At 38.8% G+C, this 26465-nt stretch overlaps 1 protein-coding gene across 8 annotated transcripts in view; it reads right to left on the minus strand.

The window, feature by feature from the left end:
* LOC126470878 (inositol hexakisphosphate and diphosphoinositol-pentakisphosphate kinase) overlaps positions 1-26465 on the minus strand; it is a 591274-nt gene that overhangs the window by 97211 nt on the left and 467598 nt on the right. For 6 of the 8 annotated variants that reach the window (XM_050098893.1, XM_050098892.1, XM_050098896.1 and 3 more), the window contains 2 exons: positions 12801-13145; positions 9279-9485 (listed from right to left, as the gene is read on the minus strand). In XM_050098893.1, the coding sequence (XP_049954850.1) occupies positions 9279-9485; positions 12801-13145 (552 nt within the window). The remainder of the gene's footprint in view (positions 1-9278; positions 9486-12800; positions 13146-26465) is intronic. The other 2 variants (XM_050098898.1, XM_050098897.1) reach the window with 2 other exon arrangements.

Below are 26465 nucleotides of genomic sequence, written 5' to 3' on the forward strand. Positions count from 1 at the left end.
TCATATAATGCTTCACAACCTTAAACTGTTTATTTTTTTACTTCATACTAAAACAAGGGTACTACTGCATACATGAAAGCCCAGCACTTAATTTTTGTATGTTGGATAAATTTTGATATCACCTCACATTCCTTTGTGAGAAGGTTCCTATTTTCTTGGGATCCAAATAGAGTGGACATTTCATAACTGGTTAATATTCTGATGACTAATGACATGATACCCGTTGCAATTGCTCCATGGCACCTGAGAGTAGAGTCTCATGTTGGTTACTCTAAGAACACGCAGGCAGTGATATCTGCTCACTGCAGTCAGAGCCAAGGTGATTTCTTTCTGTTTATGGCGAAGCGTCTGCTGCAGTGTCCACGCTCAGCCAACACAAACAAATCGCGGCGGCATTGGGCACTGCTAATCGGTGCACTTGTCGCGAACCTCGACAACAAGAGCGCGCTGTGTCTGCTAACAATACTATGGAGTTAACACACACACACACACACACACACACACACACACACACACACACACACACACACAGACACACACACACACACACACACACACATTGATTCCAGCGAGGGTGACGACTACTGTGTGTTGAACAACACATGCACCAGTCAATTCCTCAGTTGGCGTCGAATGGATGAGATTTTTCAATTACCTTGCATTGCAAGAATTGTAAGGAGGAGACTGAAAGTAAATGGACTTGTATCTAAAGAGCTGCAACAAAGCGAAGCTTGACCGACTATCAGATAATTGTCCACATGGGTTTTGTGGACGAGCATACTTTTAGTAACCAACCCACCCACGATCATTACGTACGATTTCTCGAAGGCGTAGGGGCATTGATTGCATTAAGTCATCGACAGTGTAGCGTGATGGTTTACTTCCCACCATACGTTTTCTATATTTGTCCAAAGGTCGCTTGCATTTGTAGGTCCACATGGCAATGACGTTGTTACCTCTGCCCACATATTCTCTATCTGGTTGATGCTCGGTGATCGTGGAACAAACGGCAACAGCTTTATCATCTCTTGGCTCTGAAACCAATCTCGCACTGCTCTGCTATGATGGATGGGGCTCTGCTCCTGTAAATAAACTGTTATCTCGTTCGTTCATATATTTATATTTAAATAACATATTAGTAATAAGCACATTGTATTATTATTTTCCACAGTGTTTAAGAATTCAGGCACTGCCATAAATAAGTGATCTAGATTCAACCGTCTGATTAAGAATGTGGTTTACCCAGTCTATCAAATGATGAGAGTCGTATTCGGATATCCACATTAAGCCTGACTGGCTGAATCCAATTCGAACGATCTGATATCGAAATGAAATTACAGAAATTGGATAATTTGAACATCTGTATTGCAACAATGCTGCACACACAAATTCCTATGATGATGGAGTAACAGGTAGCAACTGCCTAAGAAAAAGTGAGAAATATGTCTACTAACAGCAATGTAACGTAATTATAACCCATATTTATGTGATGGAAATACTGAATCAAGCAATGCACTTCTATTTCAGTGGTGGGAAGATGCACCATATCGGATTTGCTGATGACATAATGACAATAATAATAATAATAATAATCCCAGGGGCCGATAGGGGAAACACTCGCTCATATGGGTGGTACCGAGGAAATCAAATACTTGGGGTGAACCAAATACTAACACAACCCTGAATGGCTACTCAATCCTTTGAACTCAGAATCCACGCACGTCTGGGTGAAAATCACCGCTACTCTGGTCACCGTCTGTTAGCTCAATGAGCTCGGCTGAAAATATTTGCTTCCAAAGGCTTCAACACCCTCTGGTCCTGTCCGGTCCTAGTATCACCCAAGCCAAACCGACGAAACACAAGCAAACATGAACTGTTCAAGCAATGTCAACTTTACCCCAGGTGGTACACAACCTGGCTGTCGACAGGCGGCAGTTGGATTTTCGGATTCTGGGGAGTCCAGGTTAGCATGGCAGAGAATATCGCAGATCTCTGGTAAATTTCCCTACAGGCAGAAAACATGCATTTGAAAACTAAACATCGATACATTGATCCAAGCACAAATACTAAATAATCTCACAAAAGAAATCGACCAACAAAAAATTCTCATCCATGCTCTTCACAAACCATGACTAACTGACAGCGAAACCTTGCATTACGGAAACCATTGCATCTTCAAGAGCAAAATACAACAAAAGGTAGTGAAAGGCGTACCAATCTTTGGCATTGCTTTTCTTGAACACAGATCTATTATTATCTCTACCAAAGAAATCACACACATCGACAATCAACTTATGACTATGCTCATTCAGAGCCCCAGTGAAAATATACACTCATCAATGCACATGCCTCCACCAACATTGAAAATAAGAAAAACACCAAAAATGTTGAAAAATTCTGACACACTCGAAAATACTATGAGCAAAATTCACCAAGATGACGTGAAAATACTAATGGGAGACTTCAACTCTCTATTTTGAACAGAAAAAACCTGTAGAAAAATCATTGGTACAAATTCAACATACCAAAACGCTTAGACCAACGGCACACGTCTGACTGACATTTGCCAACAATTCAACCACAAAAGGATGTCTTCCCACTTTAGGAAAAAACCAGTTCCTAGGTAACATGCTTGGCTACCAGGTGCAAGCTGCTTTCGTTCGCCTTTTGAGACTCGCTGAAATCCAGATTTTTAATTCTTTTGTAGCAGAGCTACAAGCAGGCAGATACAAACTCAATAAGGGAATCTTAAGATAACGCTCGAGCAAAATTCGTCTTGCTACTTACAGTAACCCTTAGTGTCAGAGCGAAAACCTTACGGTACTGCCAATTTCATAATGCCACTTTTGTTTTCTGCCGAGATATTTTTTGTTGTTGTGAGTACATAATTTTATCGTTGAAATGCCACATTTTCATAACACTTGCGAATGATACAGGAAATGAAGTAAATACAGATCTTTTCGAAGTCAAAAGTCTGTAATATCCTACTAATTTGTGTTAAAATAGGCTCAATCGTCTCACAGACACTTAATGCTTTATTATGATAGACTGTCGTTGTGATGTTTCTGTAGTAAGCTGAATTTAATTTGTATTAGTGCAGTGAATATTTTAATTGCATTTTCCATTAGTTTATTAATCGCAACAGTAATCATCAAAGAGAAAATAATCAGCAGCTGAATTTGCTTTCATGGTATCTAAAACAATCTGACAATCCTAAAGTTGTTTACAAATTCTACGCCTGTAGAAACCCACTGGTTCTAATGATGTCATTAAACGAGTGTAGTTTTAAGAGTATTTTCATCTAGAAATGAATTGCCTTGACGGTTGATCGATCAAGAGCGGGAAAGGTAAAATTTTACCAATGTATGGCGAGAGGGACAAGTGCATGAGAGAGGACTTCCCTATCAATACAAGTGCCTGAGAGACAACTTTCCTATCAATCTCCTGGATGGTTTTGTTTCTCAAATCAACAGAGTCAGTTATCATGCAGTAGCATAGGTGATGAAGTTTTGTTGCTCGATTTTCTTACACTGCGACCAAAAGGTGTCTCAGTTGTTGACACAAAATTCCAGCTGTGTTTCACACACCCCTTGGGGCAGAATTCGTAGTCCAAAACACACTTTTGGAGCTATCAGATGTAAAATATTATGTTCACACTACTCTTTGCTCTAGTCTACGTCTTTTGGTGGGGCTCAGCCTTTCATTTCTTCTTAGGAAGTTAACAATAAGGGCATCATAACACATCACCAGTAACAGTACTGCATAGGAATGCTCAATGAGTGACCTGATGACGTTCAATAATAGTCACTCCGTTGATTTTTGTTGTTTCGAATTAGAGCATGCAGTACTCCTACACCAGACTTCTGAACATTGCCTGTTGAATGCAAATATCGCATGATGGTAAAATGGTAATCTGTCACATATATCAGTAGTCGAGACTTCCTTAATGTGGAAAATCATTCATGCCAGAACGATCTTTGTTGAAACAAGAATATCTTTTTCTGGCGTATTTTTCCCAAAAGCACTTGCTCCACACACAGTTCAAATCTTTCTAGCTGCCTCCTCTACATTCACCCCTCTGTTATACCAAAAGTAAACGTTGTGTTGCAGATGTTACACCTTTTTCCACTTGCGACTCAATTTTACAATGCTTAACTGTAGTTCGTGATTTTCAAGTATGCAAAATCCAATGCTTAACTGCAACATGATAACTAGAACTTCAAATTCGAAAATGGTATTGATACATACACTGACAGCGTGGCGCCGCCTTCACATGGGCGGCGCCGGATTTCAGGCGGCGGGTGGCATCTGGCCGGTGGCCGGTAGCCGCTGCAGCGCAAGGAAACGCTTGAGCGTAAGCTGTTATGATCGCGACGCAGCCACGAGCTGTACTGCGGAATTGATTCTGGAATACTTGTTATTGCGGGTGGGTAGAATGTTAAGTGAATTGTCTTTGATGTTCAATCAGACTCATAACTTTAGACCGAAATGTGGTAAAAAGAAAAAAAATCTGTTTGATGCGAACATGTGACTGTAAGTTTAGAATGCACGACGATTACCGCAAGACCACGGGCTCACTCCAGCCATATTAGCTCGGAAGTAGACAACACTTCGTCCTAACACTTCCGCATCTTACAGTGTTGTCAGATTGTGCAGACGGCCGGACTTAGAGTTGTCAGGGGTGGTCAGTTTTAATGGCCACCTGATGTGAACGACTCGGACTTAGTCTGTGTGGCGGCCGGCTGGCAGTCAGTTTTTATGTCTAAGACTGTATATCAGAATCATCTGTAGTATTATCTGTTTCCATTTAAGAGGTAGAAATGAACAAAGTAAATTTATAAATTTCGAGCTTGGCAACTTCTTAAAACTATCAAACAAGAATAATCTTGAAGATCCAACCCAAGGTTACGTCTAGAGGTAGTATTGTGTGTTGTAATGTGTCTGCACAACCAGCTTATTGTTGACCTAGATGAGTGTGGAGAAATTGCATAAAAAACCACACTCAGGCTGGCTGGCAAAAGCAAGATGGTGCATACCTTCCCAAATCTGACACACAGACACATTTTTAAAATAATACCTCAAAACTGCTCAGCTGAATGAGATAATAACATCCTGTATCCATTTTCAAAAAAGCTGAGCATATATTCGCTCAGTGTTACTATGAACACAAATATATTCCAGGTAATTAACTTAGGCAAAGTTATAATTGTGTAACATTGGGTTTCCCCAGATTGATTCTGATTTTGAGGGTGTCCAGAGATGTACTAGATCTTTATTCAACTGTCCTTGGTAATCCTGGACCTATTTAAACGTCTGGGGAAATTAAGCTCATTAGAGGACCAGAAGATTCTTCAATTTAGTCTATTAAAAATTCAGAGGCAAGAACGCTTGGACACCCTTCTATACACTTAAAGGTCATAACAAACGATCTTCACAACTTTGATCACATATATTTCAGAAATGCTGTTTCTGGCATAATGTTCACACACATGTAAAGCTGTCCCCCCCCCCCCCACTTTAGTTAGTGACTGGCCACCCCTCAGCAGTTGGCACAGTGTGTGAAATGCTTAGTAAAGACCAGATCTAACACCCAGGTGCTGCAAAACCATATTACACTTTTTTCTTTTGGCAGGCTCTCCAGGAACTCTGAGCTCCCACCACTGCAGCAACGAGGACACACTAGTTCGGACATGGCACTGGAATATCCGTTAGATATCTTGTGAAATGATTTATCCCATATTAGAGGCTCATTTCACCTGTATTGGTATGCTGCTAATGAAGTATTTTCCCAAGCAAGCAGTTTATGGAGCAGACAAAACACAGTTTGTTGTAGAAGCTACACATGCATTGTTGATGTCTAGAGTGAACTGTGATGAAACATGAATGTCTTCATATGCTGTTGAAGAATACAGACATGCTGGAGAAAATTTACAGCACTGATAAATACTGTATTTCTGCCTGCACTCCTTCATCTAATACAAATAAAGTTTAAATTAATGTACTTTTTTTAACAAATTAAAGTGATAGTTTGCATTTACTAAATTTGACTAAGACTTTCTTGCAGTATCAAAACTTTTTAATGTATCCCAAATTTGGGCCTATATAATATGGTCACCTTAACACTACGAACTCTGTTAAGCGGCTTCTAGCACCTTTGGTGTGTCTGAACACTATACCACAACCTACACATTTCTACCTCTCCCCATTTCTGAAATATATATGATCAAAGTTGTAAAGATTATTTTGGAATGCCCTACATTTTAAATTCTGGTTTATGGAGACAATGAGAAGCTGCCGACAATTGGCAATCGCGTGCACTGCAATGCCATCAGACGAATGAATGTTTTAAACGTCACTTAACTTTTACTAATGAGCTGTACTGAAACTGACTTAATTTGCATTCATACTCTTTACTGCAAATGACTTCTATGTTTGAACATGAACATATCTATAATGCTCTCTCACAAATCCTTGTAAATCTCTTGTGTAATTTATCTCTACTGATTGGCAGGAGGCACTCTGGTGTTTTCAGTACTGAAATGCAACGAGGAAACATTCCCCCTCTCAAGTTACCCCTGCTCCATGGGGTGCGTGTGTGAATAATTAGATTTGTCCCAGTAGTTACATGTTAATGGCACATAGAACAACTAGACCCACACCAATATATGAGTAAGTTTTAAATGGTGAAAATAAAAATTACTCCATTCAGCACATAATTAAATGAATGAATATAATGCTTATCTTATCTTATCTTAACTTTGGCATACCCCATGAGATGTTTTCACTTACTCCTGGGAGTAGGGCTATCCTCTGGCAGTGTAATGTGGACTGCTTTAGTTCAACTAATGAAAGTACTGCAGGCTGGTTTCACTTAGAAGAATGAATGAATAGTTTAATGAGCAAAAATACTAATGAGTGGTTTCTCTTGAAAGAATGAATACACGGTTCAACTGACAGAAAAACAACTGACTGTTTTCATTTGAAAAGAAAGAATAAACAATACAACCAATATTCAAAGCTACAAAGATGTCAAACGTTTCAATTTGGTTGCATCCATAGGGTGCTTTCACTCAAAAAAAGCAAATGATTAATAATCCAACTGAAATGTTAAACTACAAACAACTGACTCGACTGTTTTCATTCGGTTGATCCCACAGATTGGTTGCATTCAAAATAATGAATGAGAAGTCCAACCAAATGAATGATTGTTTTCATTCAGTTGCTCCCACAGATTGGTTTCACTGGAAAGAATGTATGAGTAGTCGAGCCGACGACATCGATTGAATCCATTCAATTGTTCCCATTGACTGGTTTCACTGAAAAGAATAGGTAAATAATACAACCAATAGGTAAAAAACTGTAACTGAATGACATGAGAGTTTTGCAACATTCGAATGAATTGATTGTTTTCATTCGATTGTTCCCACCATGAGTTGGAGGCATTAAGGTGAAGCATTGTGGGGAAGTGACGTGCTTCATTCTCTGTGACAGTGCCCCAACTCATTCCGCATAGGACAGACAGCTTATTTGTGCTATCAAATTCTGTATTCCCCCTCCCTCTAATTCTCATGCCATGGCACCCAGTGACTTGTTCCTCTTTCCTCAACTGAAGAAACCACAGTGTGTGATTCATTTCCAGAATGACACAGAAGAATTTTAAGCGAGAACATCTACTGAACAGTCAAAAACACATATTGAGAACTAAGGTCTCCGCCAAGTCATTTATCACTGGAAACAGTGTCACCTAGAATGGTGAATATGTAGAGAGGAACTAACCTGAACAACAAGTTTCACTGTTGAGTTCAATTTGTTGAGGTAATAATTATAACTTTATTACTACCCCTCATAACTGCTGGGTTCAGTCAGTGTGATAATACTTCAGAATCAGCCTGTTCATATTTGAAAGTGGTTTCTGCTGTTTGTATGGCAGATGTATGCATATCCTTGAAAAGACAGCCTAGTTCATAACAATTTGCACACCAACTAGGTTTTCGAAGAGATTTTCCTGTGCCATCTGGCTTACCTGTAACAAAATTCTCACCTAAAATATCAAACAGTACTAGTTCATATAGATGTCCACCCCCCCCCCCCCCCATTTCTCTTTAGTTAAAAACACCTAATCCAGAGATGAGCTAAAATTACTGAAATAGATGGCTTTATATGGCCGCCTAACTTTTGTAGTCCCACCCTCAAGTGGCTGTGAATCATTAGGATATACGTGCTTCTGTGTAAAGATTACTTTCGGCTCAGATATAATCTGTTGTTTTCTATTCTTTATCTCATATGTTTTAGTAATTTAGCCATCCAAATTCATTGAACTGCAGACAATCAAGAAGTAGAGTTATCAAACTCAGTTAGTTGAATGAACACACAGTGTTTTAAAATAATAGTGGCTATTCAGAATAAAAGAGATAGGAATCATTCTGAACAATGGCAGAAGAAATCTTTACATGAATACTTCCTGAAGAGTATTCTTATAAATATTACTCAGAAATTCCTAAACAATTAGCACACAAACTAGGTTTTCGAAGAGATTTTCCCGTGCCATCTGGCTTACCTGTAACAAAATTCTCACCTAAAATATCGAACAGTACTACTTTCATTTAAAAAACAATCCATGCTGCTAAACTATACATTAAATGAATGTCTGCAAGTTCCTGTAATGTGTAATTCTCTGTCTCTGATAACCAGTCAGAACTGTTAACAGTGATAAACTCCATTGTGGACTCACCACAGACACATGTGTATTGTGTTTCAATGTAGCTCTATGAACATCAATGAAGCAGGCTGTTGTTTATTATGAAACTATTTATGTTTCCAAACACATGCCTCACAAACACTGCTCATTTGAGATCTCATGCCAGATGGTATACTTATTCTCTATCATTGATTCCTTATCTCAAAATACTTGGTTTAGAATTCTCTGCCATCCATTTAATATTGTGCCAAAATATTATGATAACCTATGTCAGGCATATAAAGGCATTTCAGCCATGGCTATTTGTAAGACACTCTCCTAGAAAAACTAAATCAATGGGTACATTTTTATGCAATGTAACTAACCCATAACAAACCAGTTCCAAAGGAGAATTAATATCTTTATTTCAATTCTACTCACTGATATTTATACCATAGCCAAGATTCTACATATTGCCATCAAATGTTCAAATGATGAGCACTCAACTCACCAATTTCAATGAACTAGGCACCACAAATTATTTGTTTAAAATCTGTGGACTATTTACTAACTACAGGTCTTAAATGGAAGCATTACTTACTACTGCTTGGAGACTGCAATGGCAAGTGATGAAGAACCAGTGACGAATGTGGTGTAGATGGAAAATTTGGAGGCGAAGATGACGGTGAGCGAAACAGAGGTGCAGATGTAACAGTCTCTAGGAAACAATCCAGTTGTTTCAGTGACAGAGCATTGTGTAAAGTCTCTAGAGGCCGTATGGGGGGCACTCCACCACACCCTTCAATTGCTGAAAATAAATAAATAATTAATAATAATAGCAAATACTGTCTTACATAATTTATTTCCTGAAAATCAACACTGCCAAACCAATAGTTATCAACAATAACATGTGGACTGTCATTAACGTTCTCATAACACTGATTTTGTGAATTTCATATCAAATTACTTTTTGTTTGAAAATCTACCTCATTTCATTTCTCAGTAAGCATATTTGCAATTAATTTCCAACCAATGAATAAATGCAAACACACCTCTCTGGTTTGCCACAGGATAACATCATGCACATTTAACAATATTTCATTGATATAACTATTTGACAATTTCAGCTGTTGGTATGGTTAGTCGCCTCTTACAGCAGTGGCAACAACAACAACCACCAGTTGAAGATGCCAAACAGTTGTATCAATGAAATATTATGGGATTTGCACGTTACCCGGCTGCAAACCTGAGAAGTGCATTTGAAGCAGATCCACAGGGAAAGCCTGAAAAGTAACAATGAATAAATAAATAAAAGAAATATTTCTGCATCAAGTGCTTGAGAACAGTTAAAATAATCATTATTTTACAGTGTTCCCTCTTCACATTCCTTATTATGCAAGAGTCAGATTGTGTGTCCTCATATTACTCTCACTAATAAGACCATGCAGTGACTGCTCCTCTTCAGTGATCACTGTCTTCTACCTCCCCATACAAAGATTGTAACTCTCCATACTCTCACTTTAATTCCTATAATATCACAACCAAAACTGTAGCTCCCACAGTTTTCTATTCTTATGACATCTGTGTCCCAGAAGATTGTCTCTTTTTACAAAGTTTATAAATAGAAAATAATAACTGTAAACAGCATTCCGGTTTCTTGTGTTTCTTGGGGCCTATAATAATATACTTTTCCTCAGTGCAAAAGAAAAATGATTTTTGTTTGATTCTCATTAAATGTAACCTTAGTTAGACCATTGCATATCTGCCTATAAATTACTGCTCATCTTTCCTTTTCATGAAGACTGCTAAATGTTCAATATTGAAGATACAATACACAATCATTAAGTGAAAAAATAAATTACGAGATTGATTTACATTTAAGCCATTAAGTTACATTTGATTAAGTACTTTTAGGACGTGATAACTTTGTGACTCCACCAAAACAGGCAGGTACATTAAAAAAAAAGTATCATTCAAAAATTAATAAAAATAGACAAACACTGACAGAAAAACAGAACTGGTCAACAGAGAAATGTGCAACATATATTTACAAACTTCCTTTCATAGTTTCACTTTTGCATTTGTTGAAGTATATGATTAACAAACCTCTCCTAGCACACTCCATTTATCATCTTGAGATTCATGTATGCAGTATGTAAAAATTAAAAAGATCTATCACTCTTGGTCACATTCAATGGAATAAATTTGTAGACACATAGCAACACTACTGTCTATGTGATCTTTCCAATATTCAATTTATTCTTCCTTCTTTACATAGCTGTTACCATCTTAAAAATGTGCAACATTTGCACAAATTTACCTATGAACCAGAAAAACACAGTAGTTTGATCACATTTTTTTGTTAATAGAACTGAGTTCTTATACTGGATGGCAAATGTTTGTAACATCAAAGTGTGCCCAAGTACAGTGCAGCCCAATCAGATTGTTCAGTACAGGAAGGTATTGTCACTGAACAGTTGTAGAGAAACTCTGATTGCCTGACAATGAAACTCCACTTGGTAAAATGAATGACAGTTATGCATATAACAAAGATAAATAACCCCACAGTGTCCAAATATGAGGGTAGTACTTAACTTACAGAGCCAATAACATTGTTTAAATATTTATGGGTAATACTTAGAAACAATAAGAAATAGCATGTAAATATAAAATAAGTAATAGAGAAGTGCATGAAAGATTTCTTTGTTGGATAATTTTGAGAAAATGCAGTACATCAGCAAAGAAAACTGCATAGAAGATTCTAACACACCCAATTATGCACCACTGTTTAGTTTTCTTGTCTAGCAAGTATGACAGCAGACACTACATTAATTCAGATGTGAGGTGTGCTAGGATCACAGCAGTTCAGCATAGCACATAGAAAACTTTTAACGTGTATGTTCAAGGAACTTACATGGGCATCTTTGGAAGAAAGGAGGCATTATTCTCACTGAAAGTATATTTATTTGAGGAAAACTGCTGTGTACATCGTACACACCACATAGGGGTCATGAGCATAAGGTAAAGAGGGATTTAGGTACATTTTTTAGGAATATAGTGAGTCATCACCCCCCTCCCCCACCCCCCAACCCCAACCCCAACCCCACCCCCACCCCCACCCCCACCCCCACCTAGTATACAACTGGAATAGAACAGAAAACCGTCTCAACCATTAACAGTCCAGTGTTTCTGGAGTATTTGTAGGACAACACAGATGTGCTCATGATTCTGTAACATTATACTGCATAGCGAGAATACCAAAATTCTTTGTCACATTGTAACATGCAACCACAAACATCATCACAATGTTTCACTAATGAACAGTATTATGGATGGCTTCATATACAGCTCTCCAGGTGTTTCAAAGTAAAATATAATCCAGTTCTCATTGCTAGGCAAAAGTAAAAACTCAACATACAGCCTTAACACTATTATGATAACATCTTTTAATGATTATCTAAACCAGGAATAAAATGCTCTTCAGGTCTTTGATGATTCACAAAAATGAAATTTTGTTGTTCTAATGAAGTTTTCAACTGAAGGGTACATGACTGACTACAAACTATAGCTGTGAGACTGAGAAGCAAATTGTCTTTCTGTCTATTGCATGTTATGGAAAGCTGTTTAGAGCTTCGTGATACACTAAATAAAATCAACATATGAAGCATTATACAAATTATGGTAGCATATTATGCCACACTGTGCACCCGAAATTGATCAAGTGCTGTATCCTTCAGGGAATGACTTTCTCTCAGGTACAAAATGGTTTCAGAATTGTAAACAAAGCAACAGACAGACAATCTTTAAAAAACTCATACATTGATTAAATGTTTTCACAATTATTTTTTTTTCAATAACAGGAACACAATAGTTTATCATTTTTTCAATCTGCTACTATAGCAAATGCAACCAATACAACGTCAGACAATGCTAAAATACAAAACCATCAATAAAATTGACACCTGCTAAAACACCAGCCAAGAATAATGTTTGGAAACGAAACAAGTCTTTTGACAACCCCTGAACTTGCACATATGTACTTGCGCTTAACAAATTTTATTCATTTGCCCATAACACAGACAAAATTATTAATGAACTATTCAGCAGTGAAGCAGTGACTCACCAGAAACATTAGAAACAGTTGAAACTCGTAAATTGGGAGCACTAGATGACCCACTAATGACTGCAGTGCTGAAAAGGCTCCTTGTAGAAGCACCCACTTTCCTCTGCAGTTTAAATCCAGAACCTTCAACAGGGAATCCCAGCATCCTAAGATAACAGGTCTCTTTCTGTGCGTTGTGCCGCCATGATGCAATACGATCTGAAAAAGATGGTGTAGGGATTGTTTCTACAACAGGTGCGGGTTTAGGCATAAGGCTTGGGGAAGACTTTGAACGCGATAAAGGCGATGGAAGTGTTAGGTAACAATGTTTTCCAAAATTTGTGAATTTTGCAGATGCTCTTTTGACTTACATGTTTAACAAAAAAGTAAGAGTTCCAGAAAAGAGTAGAGATGAAAACATAACAAAATGAGAGAGAATGGGAGTTAAAACATATAGGTACATGAGAAAATTGCGCATTATAAGTTTTATTTGAGTGAGAAACAAAAAATTATGAGAATGGGAATAAAGCAGAGTGAGACCATTAGTAATCAAAGGGTATTAAATTTTTTTATGAGGTCCAAAAATGTAAATCAACATAAATAAGGAAAATTAGTATGGATGAAGACATTAATAGGGGAAAGGGAAACACATATGTTATGTTTAGAATTATATGAAAATTTGAAACAAAATCAGATTAAAAATACAAAGACTTCTGCACTTAATTCATGAAAGTCAAAAGAAGATAAAAACATTACTGAATCAATCACAGAGATATCTGAAATTTAGACCATAGAAAGATGACTAACTTAAATGATAAATGGCTATTGCTGCACAGAAACAATGGTAATACAAACAGTGACATACCACAAAACCCAGATTTTTTACAGCTCTTATTGAGGAATTGGAGTCTATTGAAAAAGGAAAATGGAAGCTGATACTCACCAAATTCATAAGCTGATTTGAGCACAAATAACAGGCTTGAGTGTCAACAATTCACCAACAAATACTTGTTTCAAACATGAAGAGAGGAAATGTGAAAGGGGACACTTTTGGAAATGAGGGAGGTTCTTAAACAAACAACACCCATGACAGACTCAGGAGGATACCCACTGAATAATGGTCACTGGAATGGAATCCAATGCAATAGAGGAGACTATACAAAATAGGGAAATTTAAGACTGTCATCTTGGGCTACATTTCCTTAGTTAACTCTTTTTCTATTTACTCTTATGAAATATATCATCATCTGTGCAATCTACTGTTGGCCAGAGAGCCATTTTCCCAGATACCCAGCTTTCACAGTATTTAAATCGATACCTAAAAGTTGTTGCAACTGAATAGGAAGATACGGAATTTTCAACAGGTGGCTTTTGTAGTCTCTGGGTAATGGTCTCTTGTTTGAATCCCAGATATAAGATGAGGCATCTTTTTCTTTTATATCCTTTTTACTTCAGTTTTTTGTTTTCTCCCAATTTAGTCACATATCTTCAATGTATCAAAAAGTATCTAAGCTATTTTTACTTTGACAAATAGTCACTGCAGCCGCATACAGAGTGAAAAGTATGTGATCTTAATCATATTAACCACTGAGATGTAGATAACCTTCTTTTTCTTTTTAATTAAGGTCTGTGTTTGTTTGAATCCAGAATAGTAGTTCTACATGTTTTGTGCTGCTCTTTATACATTCTCCATAAGTTAGTACATTGTCAGTTAGTTCTTTGCTACTCAAAATCATTGTATACCTAAAAAAATTATAAATTAATAATGTAAAAACATTAACTATTTAACAAATATCAAAAACTTAAGAACTTCGGCGTATGTCCCATTGTGCCTGGTCGATGAAGACTGATTCTTATTCACCTGTAATTCATTTAAATACTCAGAACTATATGTGAAATAATGGAAATTCAACCACTCACCTATAGCAAGTTGGTGCATGGAGCACAGAAACACACAACATAAAACATCATTCATGTTGTCTTTTGAGTTCTAGCTCTTTTTCAAGCACAAGTACACAAATTTTAACACACAAATACCCACATGCCCACTCCAGGGGCCATTCGCCATGGCCAGGGGAGTGTGCATTTGGGTGTCCATGTAGTTGTGTGTGTGAATGTGTGTATTATTGCCTGAAAAATAGCCTTTGCTTGAAAGCTAGAATGAATGCTGTTTTCTGTTGTGTGTTTCTGTGCTCCACACATCAATCTCCTATTGGCGAGTGGTTGCCATTCCCTTATTTTACATATTGCTCAATCTGGGAATTTCCATTACTGTTAGAAATTCAGAACTGTAATCTACAAGTAATTACCTCATATTTCAGCAAACTACTGTAGTTCAACCCCCACAAACCCTATTAAAAATACACATATAGACATTTTGCACCTGTGGCATACTACAACCCACACAAGTGAAATACAGCTCATTTTTTGTACTCCACTCTTTCAGAAACACACTACATATCCAATCTCTGTTTTGAAATAAAAATAAATAAATAGATAAATAAATAAATCCAATTACAAATGTAGTAATATTCTCAGACAAAGCACTACTGCAAGAATAATTTATGGATCTATCTAAACTTCAACATGCCTGCTTCTCTGTATGATACAAAGTTATCAGAACACAGTGTGTCAATGTATGTCCACCACATTTTGTCAAATGACCACCCCTCGTGCTTTCTCACTGCCTCCAACGATAACACTGTAGATAACTACACTAGTGGGACGCTTCAATTTACTCATTGATTACATTTTGGATCCAGTGACTAGCTACACTCCACTCACACGAGTGCCCCCGCCATTTGCTCTGGTTGGACTACTATTGTTCATCAGTTCCTACAGGGTTACCAGTGATAATCAGAGGAAATGCACTACACATTTTTCCAACTTACTCAGTGGTTAACCAGACCCACTGAATTGCTCTAGTAAAAATGCTTCTCTACAGACTGTACGGGCACAATAAACACAATACCGTATTTACTCAAATCTAAGCCGCACTCGAATCTAAGCCGCACCTGAAAAATGAGACTCGAAATCGAGGAAAAAAAAAAATTTCCCGAATCTAAGCCGCACCTGAAATTTGAGACTCGAAATTCGAGGGGAGAGTAAAGTTTTAGGCCGCACCTCCAAATCGAAACAAAGTTGGTCCATTGTAATGTTGTTGTTGTGGTCTTCAGTCCTGAGACTGGTTTGATGCAGCTCTCCATGCTACTCTATCCTGTGCAAGCTTTTTCATCTCCCAGTACCTACTGCAACCTACATCCTTCTGAATCTGCTTAGTGTATTCATCTCTTGGTCTCCCTCTACGATTTTTGCCCTCCACGCTGCCCTCCAATACTAAATTGGTGATCCCTTGATGCCTCAGAACATGTCCTACCAACCGATCCCTTCTTCTGGTCAAGTTGTGCCACAAACTTCTCTTCTCCCCAATCCTATTCAATACTTCCTCATTAGTTATGTGATCTACCCATCTAATCTTCAGCATTCTTCTGTAGCACCACATTTCGAAAGCTTCTATTCTCTTCTTGTCCAAACTATTTATCGTCCATGTTTCACTTCCATACATGGCTACACTCCATACAAATACTTTCAGAAATGACTTCCTGACACTTAAATCTATACTGGATGTTAACAAATTTCTCTTCTTCAGAAATGCTTTCCTTGCCATTGCCAGCCTACATTTTATATCCTCTCTACTTCGACCATCATCAGTTATTTTGCTCCCCAAATAGCAAAACTCCTTTACTACTTTAAGTGCCTCATTTCCTAATCTAATTCTCTCAGCATCACCCGACTTAATTAGACTACATTCCATTATCCTTGTTTTGCTTTTGTTGATGTTCATCTTATATCCTCCTTTCAAGACACTGTCCATTCCATTCAACTGCTCTTCCAAGTCCTTTGCTGTCTCTGACAGAATTACAATGTCATCGGCGAACCTCAAAGTTTTTATTTCTTCTCCATGAATTTTAATACCTACTCCGAATTTTTCTTTTGTTTCCTTTACTGCTTGCTCAATATACAGATTGAACAACATCGGGGAGAGGCTACAACCCTGTCTTACTCCCTTCCCAACCACTGCTTCCCTTTCATGTCCCTCGACTCTTATAACTGCCATCTGGTTTCTGTACAAATTGTAAATAGCCTTTCGCTCCCTGTATTTTACCCCTGCCACCTTTAGAATTTGAAAGAGGGTATTCCAGTCAACATTGTCAAAAGCTTTCTCTAAGTCTACAAATGCTAGAAACGTAGGTTTGCCTTTCCTTAATCTTTCTTCTAAGATAAGTCGTAAGGTCAGTATTGCCTCACGTGTTCCAGTGTTTCTACGGAATCCAAACTGATCTTCCCCGAGGTTGGCTTCTACTAGTTTTTCCATTCATCTGTAAAGAATTCGTGTTAGTATTTTGCAGCTGTGACTTATTAAGCTGATAGTTCGGTAATTTTCACATCTGTCAACACCTGCTTTCTTTGGGATTGGAATTATTATATTCTTCTTGAAGTCTGAGGGTATTTCGCCTGTTTCATACATCTTGCTCACCAGATGGTAGAGTTTTGTCAGGACTGGCTCTCCCACAGCTGTCAGTAGTTCCAATGGAATATTGTCTACTCCGGGGGCCTTGTTTCGACTCAGGTCTTTCAGTGCTCTGTCAAACTCTTCACGCAGTATCATATCACCCATTTCATCTTCATCTACATCCTCTTCCATTTCCATAATATTGTCCTCAAGTACATCGCCCTTGTATAGACCCTCTATATACTCCTTCCACCTTTCTGCTTTCCCTTCTTTGCTTAGAACTGGGTTTCCATCTGAGCTCTTGATATTCATACAAGTCGTTCTCTTATCTCCAAAGGTCTCTTTAATTTTCCTGTAGGCGGTATCTATCTTACCCCTAGTGAGATAGGCCTCTACATCCTTACATTTGTCCTCTAGCCATCCCTGCTTAGCCATTTTGCACTTCCTATCGATCTCATTTTTGAGACGTTTGTATTCCTTTTTGCCTGTTTCACTTACTGCATTTTTATATTTTCTCCTTTCATCAATTAAATTCAATATTTCTTCTGTTACCCAAGGATTTCTACTAGCCCTCGTCTTTTTACCTACTTGATCCTCTGCTGCCTTCACTACTTCATCCCTCATAGCTACCCATTCTTCTTCTACTGTATTTATTTCCCCCATTCCTGTCAATTGCTCCCTTATGCTCTCCCTGAATCTCTGTACAACCTCTGGTTCTTTTAGTTTATCCAGGTCCCATCTCCTTAAATTCCCACCTTTTTGCAGTTTCTTCAGTTTTAATCTACTAATCATTGTAATATGAGACACAATTTAGGTCGAATGAACGACGATACAGCTACAGTAGTTTGGTTCGAGTTGTAAGCTTAGCAGTTAAGCTTTACCAGGTAGCCATTGCTATGCGTCAGGCGCTCCATCCGTATTTATACGGGTACCCTTCCTTTTTCACGTGCTTCGTCTGGGTTGAATTGTTTGCTTATTTTCCTTTGATCTGATAAGTGTCGTTCTCTTTGTTATAGGTGTTTACGTCACACTAAGCTGAAAATGCATTAGTGTACTGTGTCGTGCATTGTTTCTCGCATGATGATAATGAGTGTTTACGGCCTGTCGCTGATCGCGGCACAGCTTGCTTTTGTAGGCGCTACCGCTGCTTACAATTTAAAAAAAAAAAAAAGAGGAATCGTCTCATTAGCGAAATGATGGCAAGAGACTGCCATTTGTTGTTACTTACACTGCTGCTTTCTTTGATAATGATCAACAAGAACCAAATAATAGACAGCGTATGATAGAAGACGTTCTGAACCAGAGTTTAGCGAAAATTTTTCTCCATTTGAAAATCTTTGCAGGTGCCTCTTTAGTATATTACATTCTGCACAGAAATTAGTCATCTTAGATTGAAAAATCTAGTCAACTGCCGTGCTTCATTTCTGTCTGTATCACTATTAGGCATAAGAATAATACGAATATAAACATGACATGATATGTATGTTCTTCAGCGTTTGCTGTTGTCTCACTCTAGTTTCGCAGTTTATTAGGCAGACAGGAATTAAATGAGATAGCAGCAAACACGAAACAATACATGGCAAAATGTTTATATGCGTATTATTCTTATGGTGAAGAGAATACTGCCTATGATTCACAATTCATAAAAGTTCCTATTAGCAACCATCTCTTCTCACAGGTAGTAAAAAATTCAGAACGTAGAGTTGGCCATATTGAAAAACACCCCAAACAGTCTTGCCAGTCGGATTTTCGTAGTACATTGAAACAATACGGAATTTGTATTTACTTCGTTGGATAATGTATGAAAATGCAGTGGTCGAAACTCAGGGCGGAGGAAAAAAGCTCGTCTTCCACCTTTTTTTTTTAATTTATTTATTGACGCATAGGTTTTGGCGCCAGTATTTATCTTTGTGCCTACAGAGCTTGCCCGTGTAGCGCTACATGTATTCGACGGCAGAAGTTGGTTGTGGAAAGTGATGTGTTGGCAAATGTGCCAACAGCTTGTGGATAGAGGAGGCCGAAATGCACGCTATCTAATGCAGATGGGCGTGAATTCTGGAACAGGATAAGTAGTGAATACTAATAAGAAAAGTATGCAGCTCCTCAAATACTTAACTTTTATATCTTCCTTTGGTTTACAACGTTCTTGCTGAGACATTTCATACGATAACTATCAAACTATGTAAGGCTAATGGCGCCTTGCTAGGTCGTAGCCATGGACTTAGCTGAAGGCTATTCTAACTGTCTCTCAGCAAATGAGAGAAAGGCTTCGTCAGTGTAGTCGCTAGCAAAGTCGTCGTACAACTGGGGCGAGTGCTAGTCAGTATTTCGAGACCTGCCTTGTGGTGGCGCTCGGTCTGCGATCACACAGTGGCGACACGCGGGTCCGACATGTACTAAATGGACCACGGCCGATTTAAGCTACCACCTAGCAAGTGTGGTGTCTGGTGGTGACACCACAGAAAGACCTACCCACATTTTTCAGAACTTCCGCTTGCTTTGCGCTCGATTCTAAGCCGCAGGCGGTTTTTTGGATTACAAAAACCGGAAAAAAATTGCGGCTTAGATTCGAGTAAATACGGTAGTTGACATAAATGAATGGCCCAGGACTATAGTAGTACACAGCAATATGATACAGGACATATGATGTAACAGAGATGAGATTATCCTACTTGTTCTTATGTCACTGCTGACGCCAATATTACTTTTTTTTTCTGACATCTTTTCACTGGTAGTCCAAATATGATAGTTACAATAAATTACTGCATCCTTGTACAAGCATTAATTCATTAAACTTTATTACTGGACTTAATAATTCAACAACTGTCAATGAAAACAGTAGGTTTCATACAAAAACATGTTATTTGCAAAAATATTCATGATTTACTATACCTGCAAACTATGTGGATGTAAAATTTCACTGATGCTAAAACCTGTTTATTTTGAGATAAACATAGCTCATTTAAAATCCCTTATTTTCCACTTTTCGATAAACATTTCACTTTTTCCAGATACATAATTTTTCAAAAGTTATTCATATTCAAAATTTTCCCATTCTAGTATGTTCAAACCTTAAAACATACTTCTTTCCTACACCTAGGTGTACAATTTTGTAGCCCTCATTTTTCAGTTTCCTAACAAGTATCGGATTTTGGGAATCCTTGAGCATCTTAAACTGCTCTCCCATTAAAGAGCAGTTTTGCCGTTTTCTACTCATACAAGTCAGTATTTCAAACTTTCTTCATTGCCTATTGTACCCTTCTCTCTTTTAATTTTTCTGTCTTTTATGTTAATATCTAACATGGAACTGCGTAGCATTTTATCAATTTGTAATTTTACAAAATACACACATCTACAAATAGGCATCATGCACAAAGCCTGAATCAGTTGTGGGCTAGCATTCAACCAGTTCAGACACTATATTATTTGTTTGATTCCGTCAGTCAGTAGCTAGCATTCATTATTCAAACAGCCTATGACTCATAATGTAGATTTCAGTCAGTCTGCATTTATGTAGTCAAAATGTGAACACCTATGTGATACTATGTTATTCAGTGTCCAGAAAGAAGATGGTGAAGATGAACATCCACAAGACATGAAGTGAGGTAACAGGTTGGTAATGTTACAATATGACACCTGTTTCACAACTTGTATAATCATTATGCCTATTTAGCACATAACTACAAGCATGAGCACCCTATAAATTCCGATTCTGGTTCAAACCTTTATTAGAGTAGACGATATTTCGGCACAAACATCCATTATGTGTAAATCAGAATTAAGGAATACAAACAGCCTTGAGATTTCTGAATCCAGAATGTTAGTTCTCTGCACCCAAAACCCACCACAGTATAGCAGCCATCACACTAACGTTTCCCTGGTTTTACATTATACGAAGTACACTAGAGTTTGAAAGACACTAAAGTGACTCCCAACTTAAAGATTCCATCAATGCAACAATGAGCAAGACAAATTCACCACCACCACCACCACCACCACCACCACCACCACCACCACCACAAGTATTGCAGATCAATTTCTTGCATTGAAGGACATACTTGTCACACCTCTATACATGCTTAATTTATGTTGATATATCCAGACACTGCCAATTCTTCCAAACTGAGTGACCCTCCAAAAAGTAATCCACCGAAGACCTTTGATCCTTTGCTTCCAAACAACTCTGTGGCTGATAAACATGTGCATTCAGTATCATTATATGTTTATTACTGTATTTGTGATCACAATTCTTTACTTGAAGCTTATGGTCTTTCCTCTGCCTTCACTTACCATAAGCAAGTGAAATTGATGACTCTGTGTTTGCTTGCAAGTAAAAAAACATGTGTCTTTACACCTTCCATCTATTAACACTCTTCCCTTTTTATCTAAGACACCCACAGTTTTTTATTAAAATATGATGGCAGGCAGAGAGAAGCAACATTTCCTTTTTCTTTTTATTGTGACACACGGTCTACAAATTTCCCAAAACTTCACTCTCGTTCTTGTTTGTTATTACTCAAAGAAAGAACCTGCTTGTTGAAACTAAACATGCTATCAGTTATTCTGCTTCACATATGTGGTTTAAAACATGTGTTAAGTGTTTCTTCAACTTCTACCAGTATAATCTATGGTGTAATAGTTCATGAGTGAATGGCCAGATGTCAGTATCCAACAGGTACAATATTTCAGCAAGTGACCACATTGCCATCATCAGATGCAATGACAAATTATTTGCCTAGGAGCTGGAGCATGGTGTGACCACATTGCCATCATCAGACGCAATGACAAATTATTTGCCTAGGAGCTGGAGCATGGTTTGTATCTTCTCCCAACCTCACTCTGGAGGATGTAGACATGATCTCAACTGATCAGCAGTTCCCTTACCTCAATCTCAACACATTCTTTAATGACATAATGTCTTGACAGATTCTTTAATGACATAATGACACAGTCCCACAAGTTAGATGTCTGTGTTGGAACCTTAGCATGGGCGTAATGCACTTCATGTAATTTCAATAGGCAATGTTCTGTGACTGCCGACTAGTCTGGCGTGCTATTGGTGTACGCGGCAATAATCTTCAACAATATGCAATGTTTAACCTATGTATGTTTGCCACATTGGCAGGGAACCTGATAGACCTCAGATTTTTATAGTTCATGGTAGTGATTGCACTACTAAGCAGTGCCTGTGTTTTATTTGGCAGATGGCAGGCAGTTTCACTTGATGTTTCCAAAGAATTCGATATAGGTTTACATATAAGGTGCCACAAAATGGAATATATTCAATGGCTGCATCCTCCTGAGGTTACTTTTTTGTTTCTATTGGTTGTACAGTTTGTTTAGGAGGTAGCGTTCTCTGAATTTGCCACTCTGTGTAGCAGTTGTTGTGGAACACCATCCTCAGAAGTTTAAGGATTTTAGTGAGGCTGTGAGTGCCATGTACCAATGTCTTGAGCACGCCATTCCTCTGCACCAGGTGGTGGCAGCTGACCACATGTAAGTATAGATCAGTGTGCATCTTCTTACGGTACATACTGCCACCCAATGTGCTGACCACTGTTCTTTTTACCAGGACATCCAGAACGGGGATCACTACATCCACTTTGACTACCATTGTAAAATGGATGTTCTGGTGTAGGGCATTGAGATGCATGAGGAAATAATTCATGCTTGTCTCTTCCATGTGGGGCCACATAACGAAAGTGTCATCAATATATCTTACAGAACAGATAGTTTCCAATGGGTTGATTTCACACCCTTCCTCCTCAAAATGTTCCACATAAATGATTGCGACAACTGGTGAAAGTGGGAGATCACTTTTTTGGCATCTTTTTCCTATTGGTTTGAAACTGATGCACTACCTATTAATGGCTATGAAGGGTTAGACATTGCAGACTGTTTTGAAGAGCTTGACTCTTGAGTGGGGTGAGTGATTGGCAACTCAGAAAAAAAAGGAGCAGTAGCTCTTTGGATCTGAAATGGCTCTCCAATGCTGTCAGTGAGAGGAACAACAATTCTAGAACAGGATGTTGCTACAGCATCCCTTGCAACATTCTGAATAAGTCACTATGACGCAGACCTTGCTGTAAAAAAATACGTTATCGGTGACGTGTAAGTCTATGTTTATATACCTTACTCTTCTGAGTAGTTTTGTCAGCCTCGAAAAGTACAGAAAACAAAGAAAGATCAGTCCTTTAGACCTCAGCACTAACACAAAGAAGACTTTCTCACCTCATATTTCTTCCCTCGATTTGAAAAGACAGCTTGCAAGAAGTTGCCATGTCAGCCCGTTCAACACTTTACTGTGAGAGATGATGCTCTGCAGGGCGGAAGTGCTCTGCAGCTCACCTGGGACTGAGCAAGACACAAGAAACTGATTTACTACTCCCGACACAGGAGTCGCCCCACTCTTTGCTCTCTCACCTCAGTCACCAATTCTGTTCCTGGCAGCTGTTCACCATTCTCTGCTATGGTAGCACTCACCACTCCTCGCTTACTGATTCATCTCACAATTCAACTTGCTTCTTTCTTGACTCGGCACTCTCTACTGGAGTTCACATTGTCCCAGATGTTGTTCATTACAATAATAATATGCGAGGTATGTCCAAAAAATTCCAGCACTTTGTTCACAAAATTTTTCTACACTTACCCTTGTATTGTGCATGGTCTCCTTCAAAATATTCTCCTCCACAATTGATACGCTGCTCCCAATGCTGTTTCCCCTTCCAGAAGCAGTCTTGGTACGCCTTTTGCTGGACTGCACCAAGCACCAGCTGCAAATTTTCTTTTATCTCATCTATTGTTGCAAATCTTCATCCTTTCAAGAGGGTTTTCAACTTTCAAAATAAAAAAAGTCTGCACGGGTCGGGTATGGAGAATATGGAGGATGAGGCAGCACAGTGATTTCAGTTTCTATGCAATAGTCACGCACCAACAGGGATGAATGTGCAGGTGCATTATCATGGTGCAAGAGCCATGAATTTTCTCACAATGTTTCAGGCCGTTTGTTTTTCTCACATTTTCTTACAAGCATCACAACTCATCCCAATAGTACCATTGAGTAACAGTTTGTCCCTGTGGCACAAATTCATGATGAACTAATCCTTCAAAGTCAAAGAAAACTATCAGCATGGCTTTGACATTTGATCTGATCTGATGAGCTTTCTTTGGTCTTGGAGAACCTTACCACGACCCATTGTGAAGATTGAACCTTAGTCTCAACATCATAACCATAGACCCACATTTCATCTTGAGTTAGGATTCTCTTAAGGAACATCTCCTGCTCATTTGTGCAATATAAAAGGTCTTCACAGACTGCAAGGTGAAGGTCTTTCTGGTCTTGACTCGTGAGCTGTGGAATGAACTTGGTGGCAATACAATGCATTCCAAGATGCTGTGTCAGGATTTCATGACATGATCCAACTGAAATGTTAGATACTTCTGTAATCTCTCAGACAGTCAATCTTGGATTGGTACACACAATTTCATTGATGTTCCTTGTGGTGTCACCGCCAGACACCACACTTGCTAGGTGGTAGCTTAAATCGGCCGCAGTCCATTTAGTACATGTCGGACCCGCGTGTCGCCACGGTGTGATCGCAGACCGAGCGCCACCACAAGGCAGGTCTCGAGATACGGACGAGCACTCGCCCCAGTTGTACGGACGAGATTGCTAGCGACAATACGGACGAAGCCTTCCTCTCATTTGCCGAGAGACAGTTAGAATAGCCTTCTGCTGAGACCATGGCTACGACCTAGCAAGGCGCCATTTGCCTTACCTAGTTTGAGAGTTATCGTATAAATGTCTCAAGAAGAACTTTGTAAACCAACAAAGAATAAAGTTAAGTATATTCCAAAGCTACGTATTTTCTTGATAGCAGTCATAACGTATCCTGTTCCAGACTTGACGCCAGTCGGCGTGTGTGTACGCGTGCCTTTCGGCTCCCTTCTCAGTGTGGCGTAACTAGCTTGTTACGCCACAACATTCCTGACACAAGCATCCCTGGTAGAAGTCAAAGGGCGTCGTGAATGAGGGTCATCTTTAACTTCCGTCTGGCCATTTTTAAACCATGTGAACCATTTGCAACACCGAGTATGGCTTAAGCACTCATCGCCGTAGGTTTCCTGGAGCATTTGGTGTGTTTCTGTAAAGGTTTTATCAAGTTTCACGCAAAACTTAATGCAGATGCACTGTTCCTCTAACTCCGCCATCGCAAAATTCGCAAACTGTGCAAGCACGTTTTACTCAATACAGCACTGAACAATAACTAAGAGATATACAACAATGAAACTTCTGGCAGTTACACATTAGACACAGGTGTGTGCGGGGACTGCAACTGCATTTCATTCCAACACACCATTGGTGTGAAATTACAAATGTTCTGGAATTTTTTGAAGAGACCTTGTATGTGTGGTATTGTGTGCTATTGGTACCACACCACACCAGCCCACGTCTAGAAGTTGATAGTGATCCATGTGACTGCACTGTCAATCTGTGGCCGGCTCCAAGAGACATTCTCTGCGGCCAGCTCCAGCTCCAAGAGACCTCCTCTGCAACCAGCTCCAGCTCCAAGAGACACATCCTCCTCAGCCTGCATGGCCAGTGTGAAGGACCCCGCACTGACCAGTCCTTACCCATTCTAGTCTCACGGCTCTGTCAGTCAAGTCTAAGAACTATTATTCAGCCTCTGCAACTATTACAGATATCTGACTTGGCCTGTCTTGAGGACTCACATTGGATATTGATCTGCACTTGCTTTTATTCAAGTAGAAGTAGTTAATCGAACACTGTGTGGATCTCATTCTTTTGATTTTCTGTCACAGAACCCACTGAATCCTCAGCATCCGTCAGCTGAACGACCACACATCTGGTGACAAGGGCAAATACTACATTTGGTTGCTACTCATTTCTACTCTGACCATACAAACAATTGTTGATGATATTTATTGTGTATTTCTTGCAGAATTGCATCCATTTGCTGTGCTCGCCAGCTTCTTTATCAGTGTGCATGTGTGTTACAGACCATTAGCTTTGCAACTGACTGTGTTTCTTGTGCTTTGCAGAGGCTGTTCTTTCTGGTGACTTTCATTCATACTTCCTTTCAGCACTGTGTAGTGGTTGTGCTATGTTTCTTGTTCCTGTGGAATGAACTCGGTGGCAATACAATGCTGTG

Source organism: Schistocerca serialis, chromosome 3, assembly GCF_023864345.2.
Source record: "Schistocerca serialis cubense isolate TAMUIC-IGC-003099 chromosome 3, iqSchSeri2.2, whole genome shotgun sequence".
Taxonomy (NCBI): Eukaryota; Metazoa; Arthropoda; class Insecta; order Orthoptera; family Acrididae; genus Schistocerca; species Schistocerca serialis.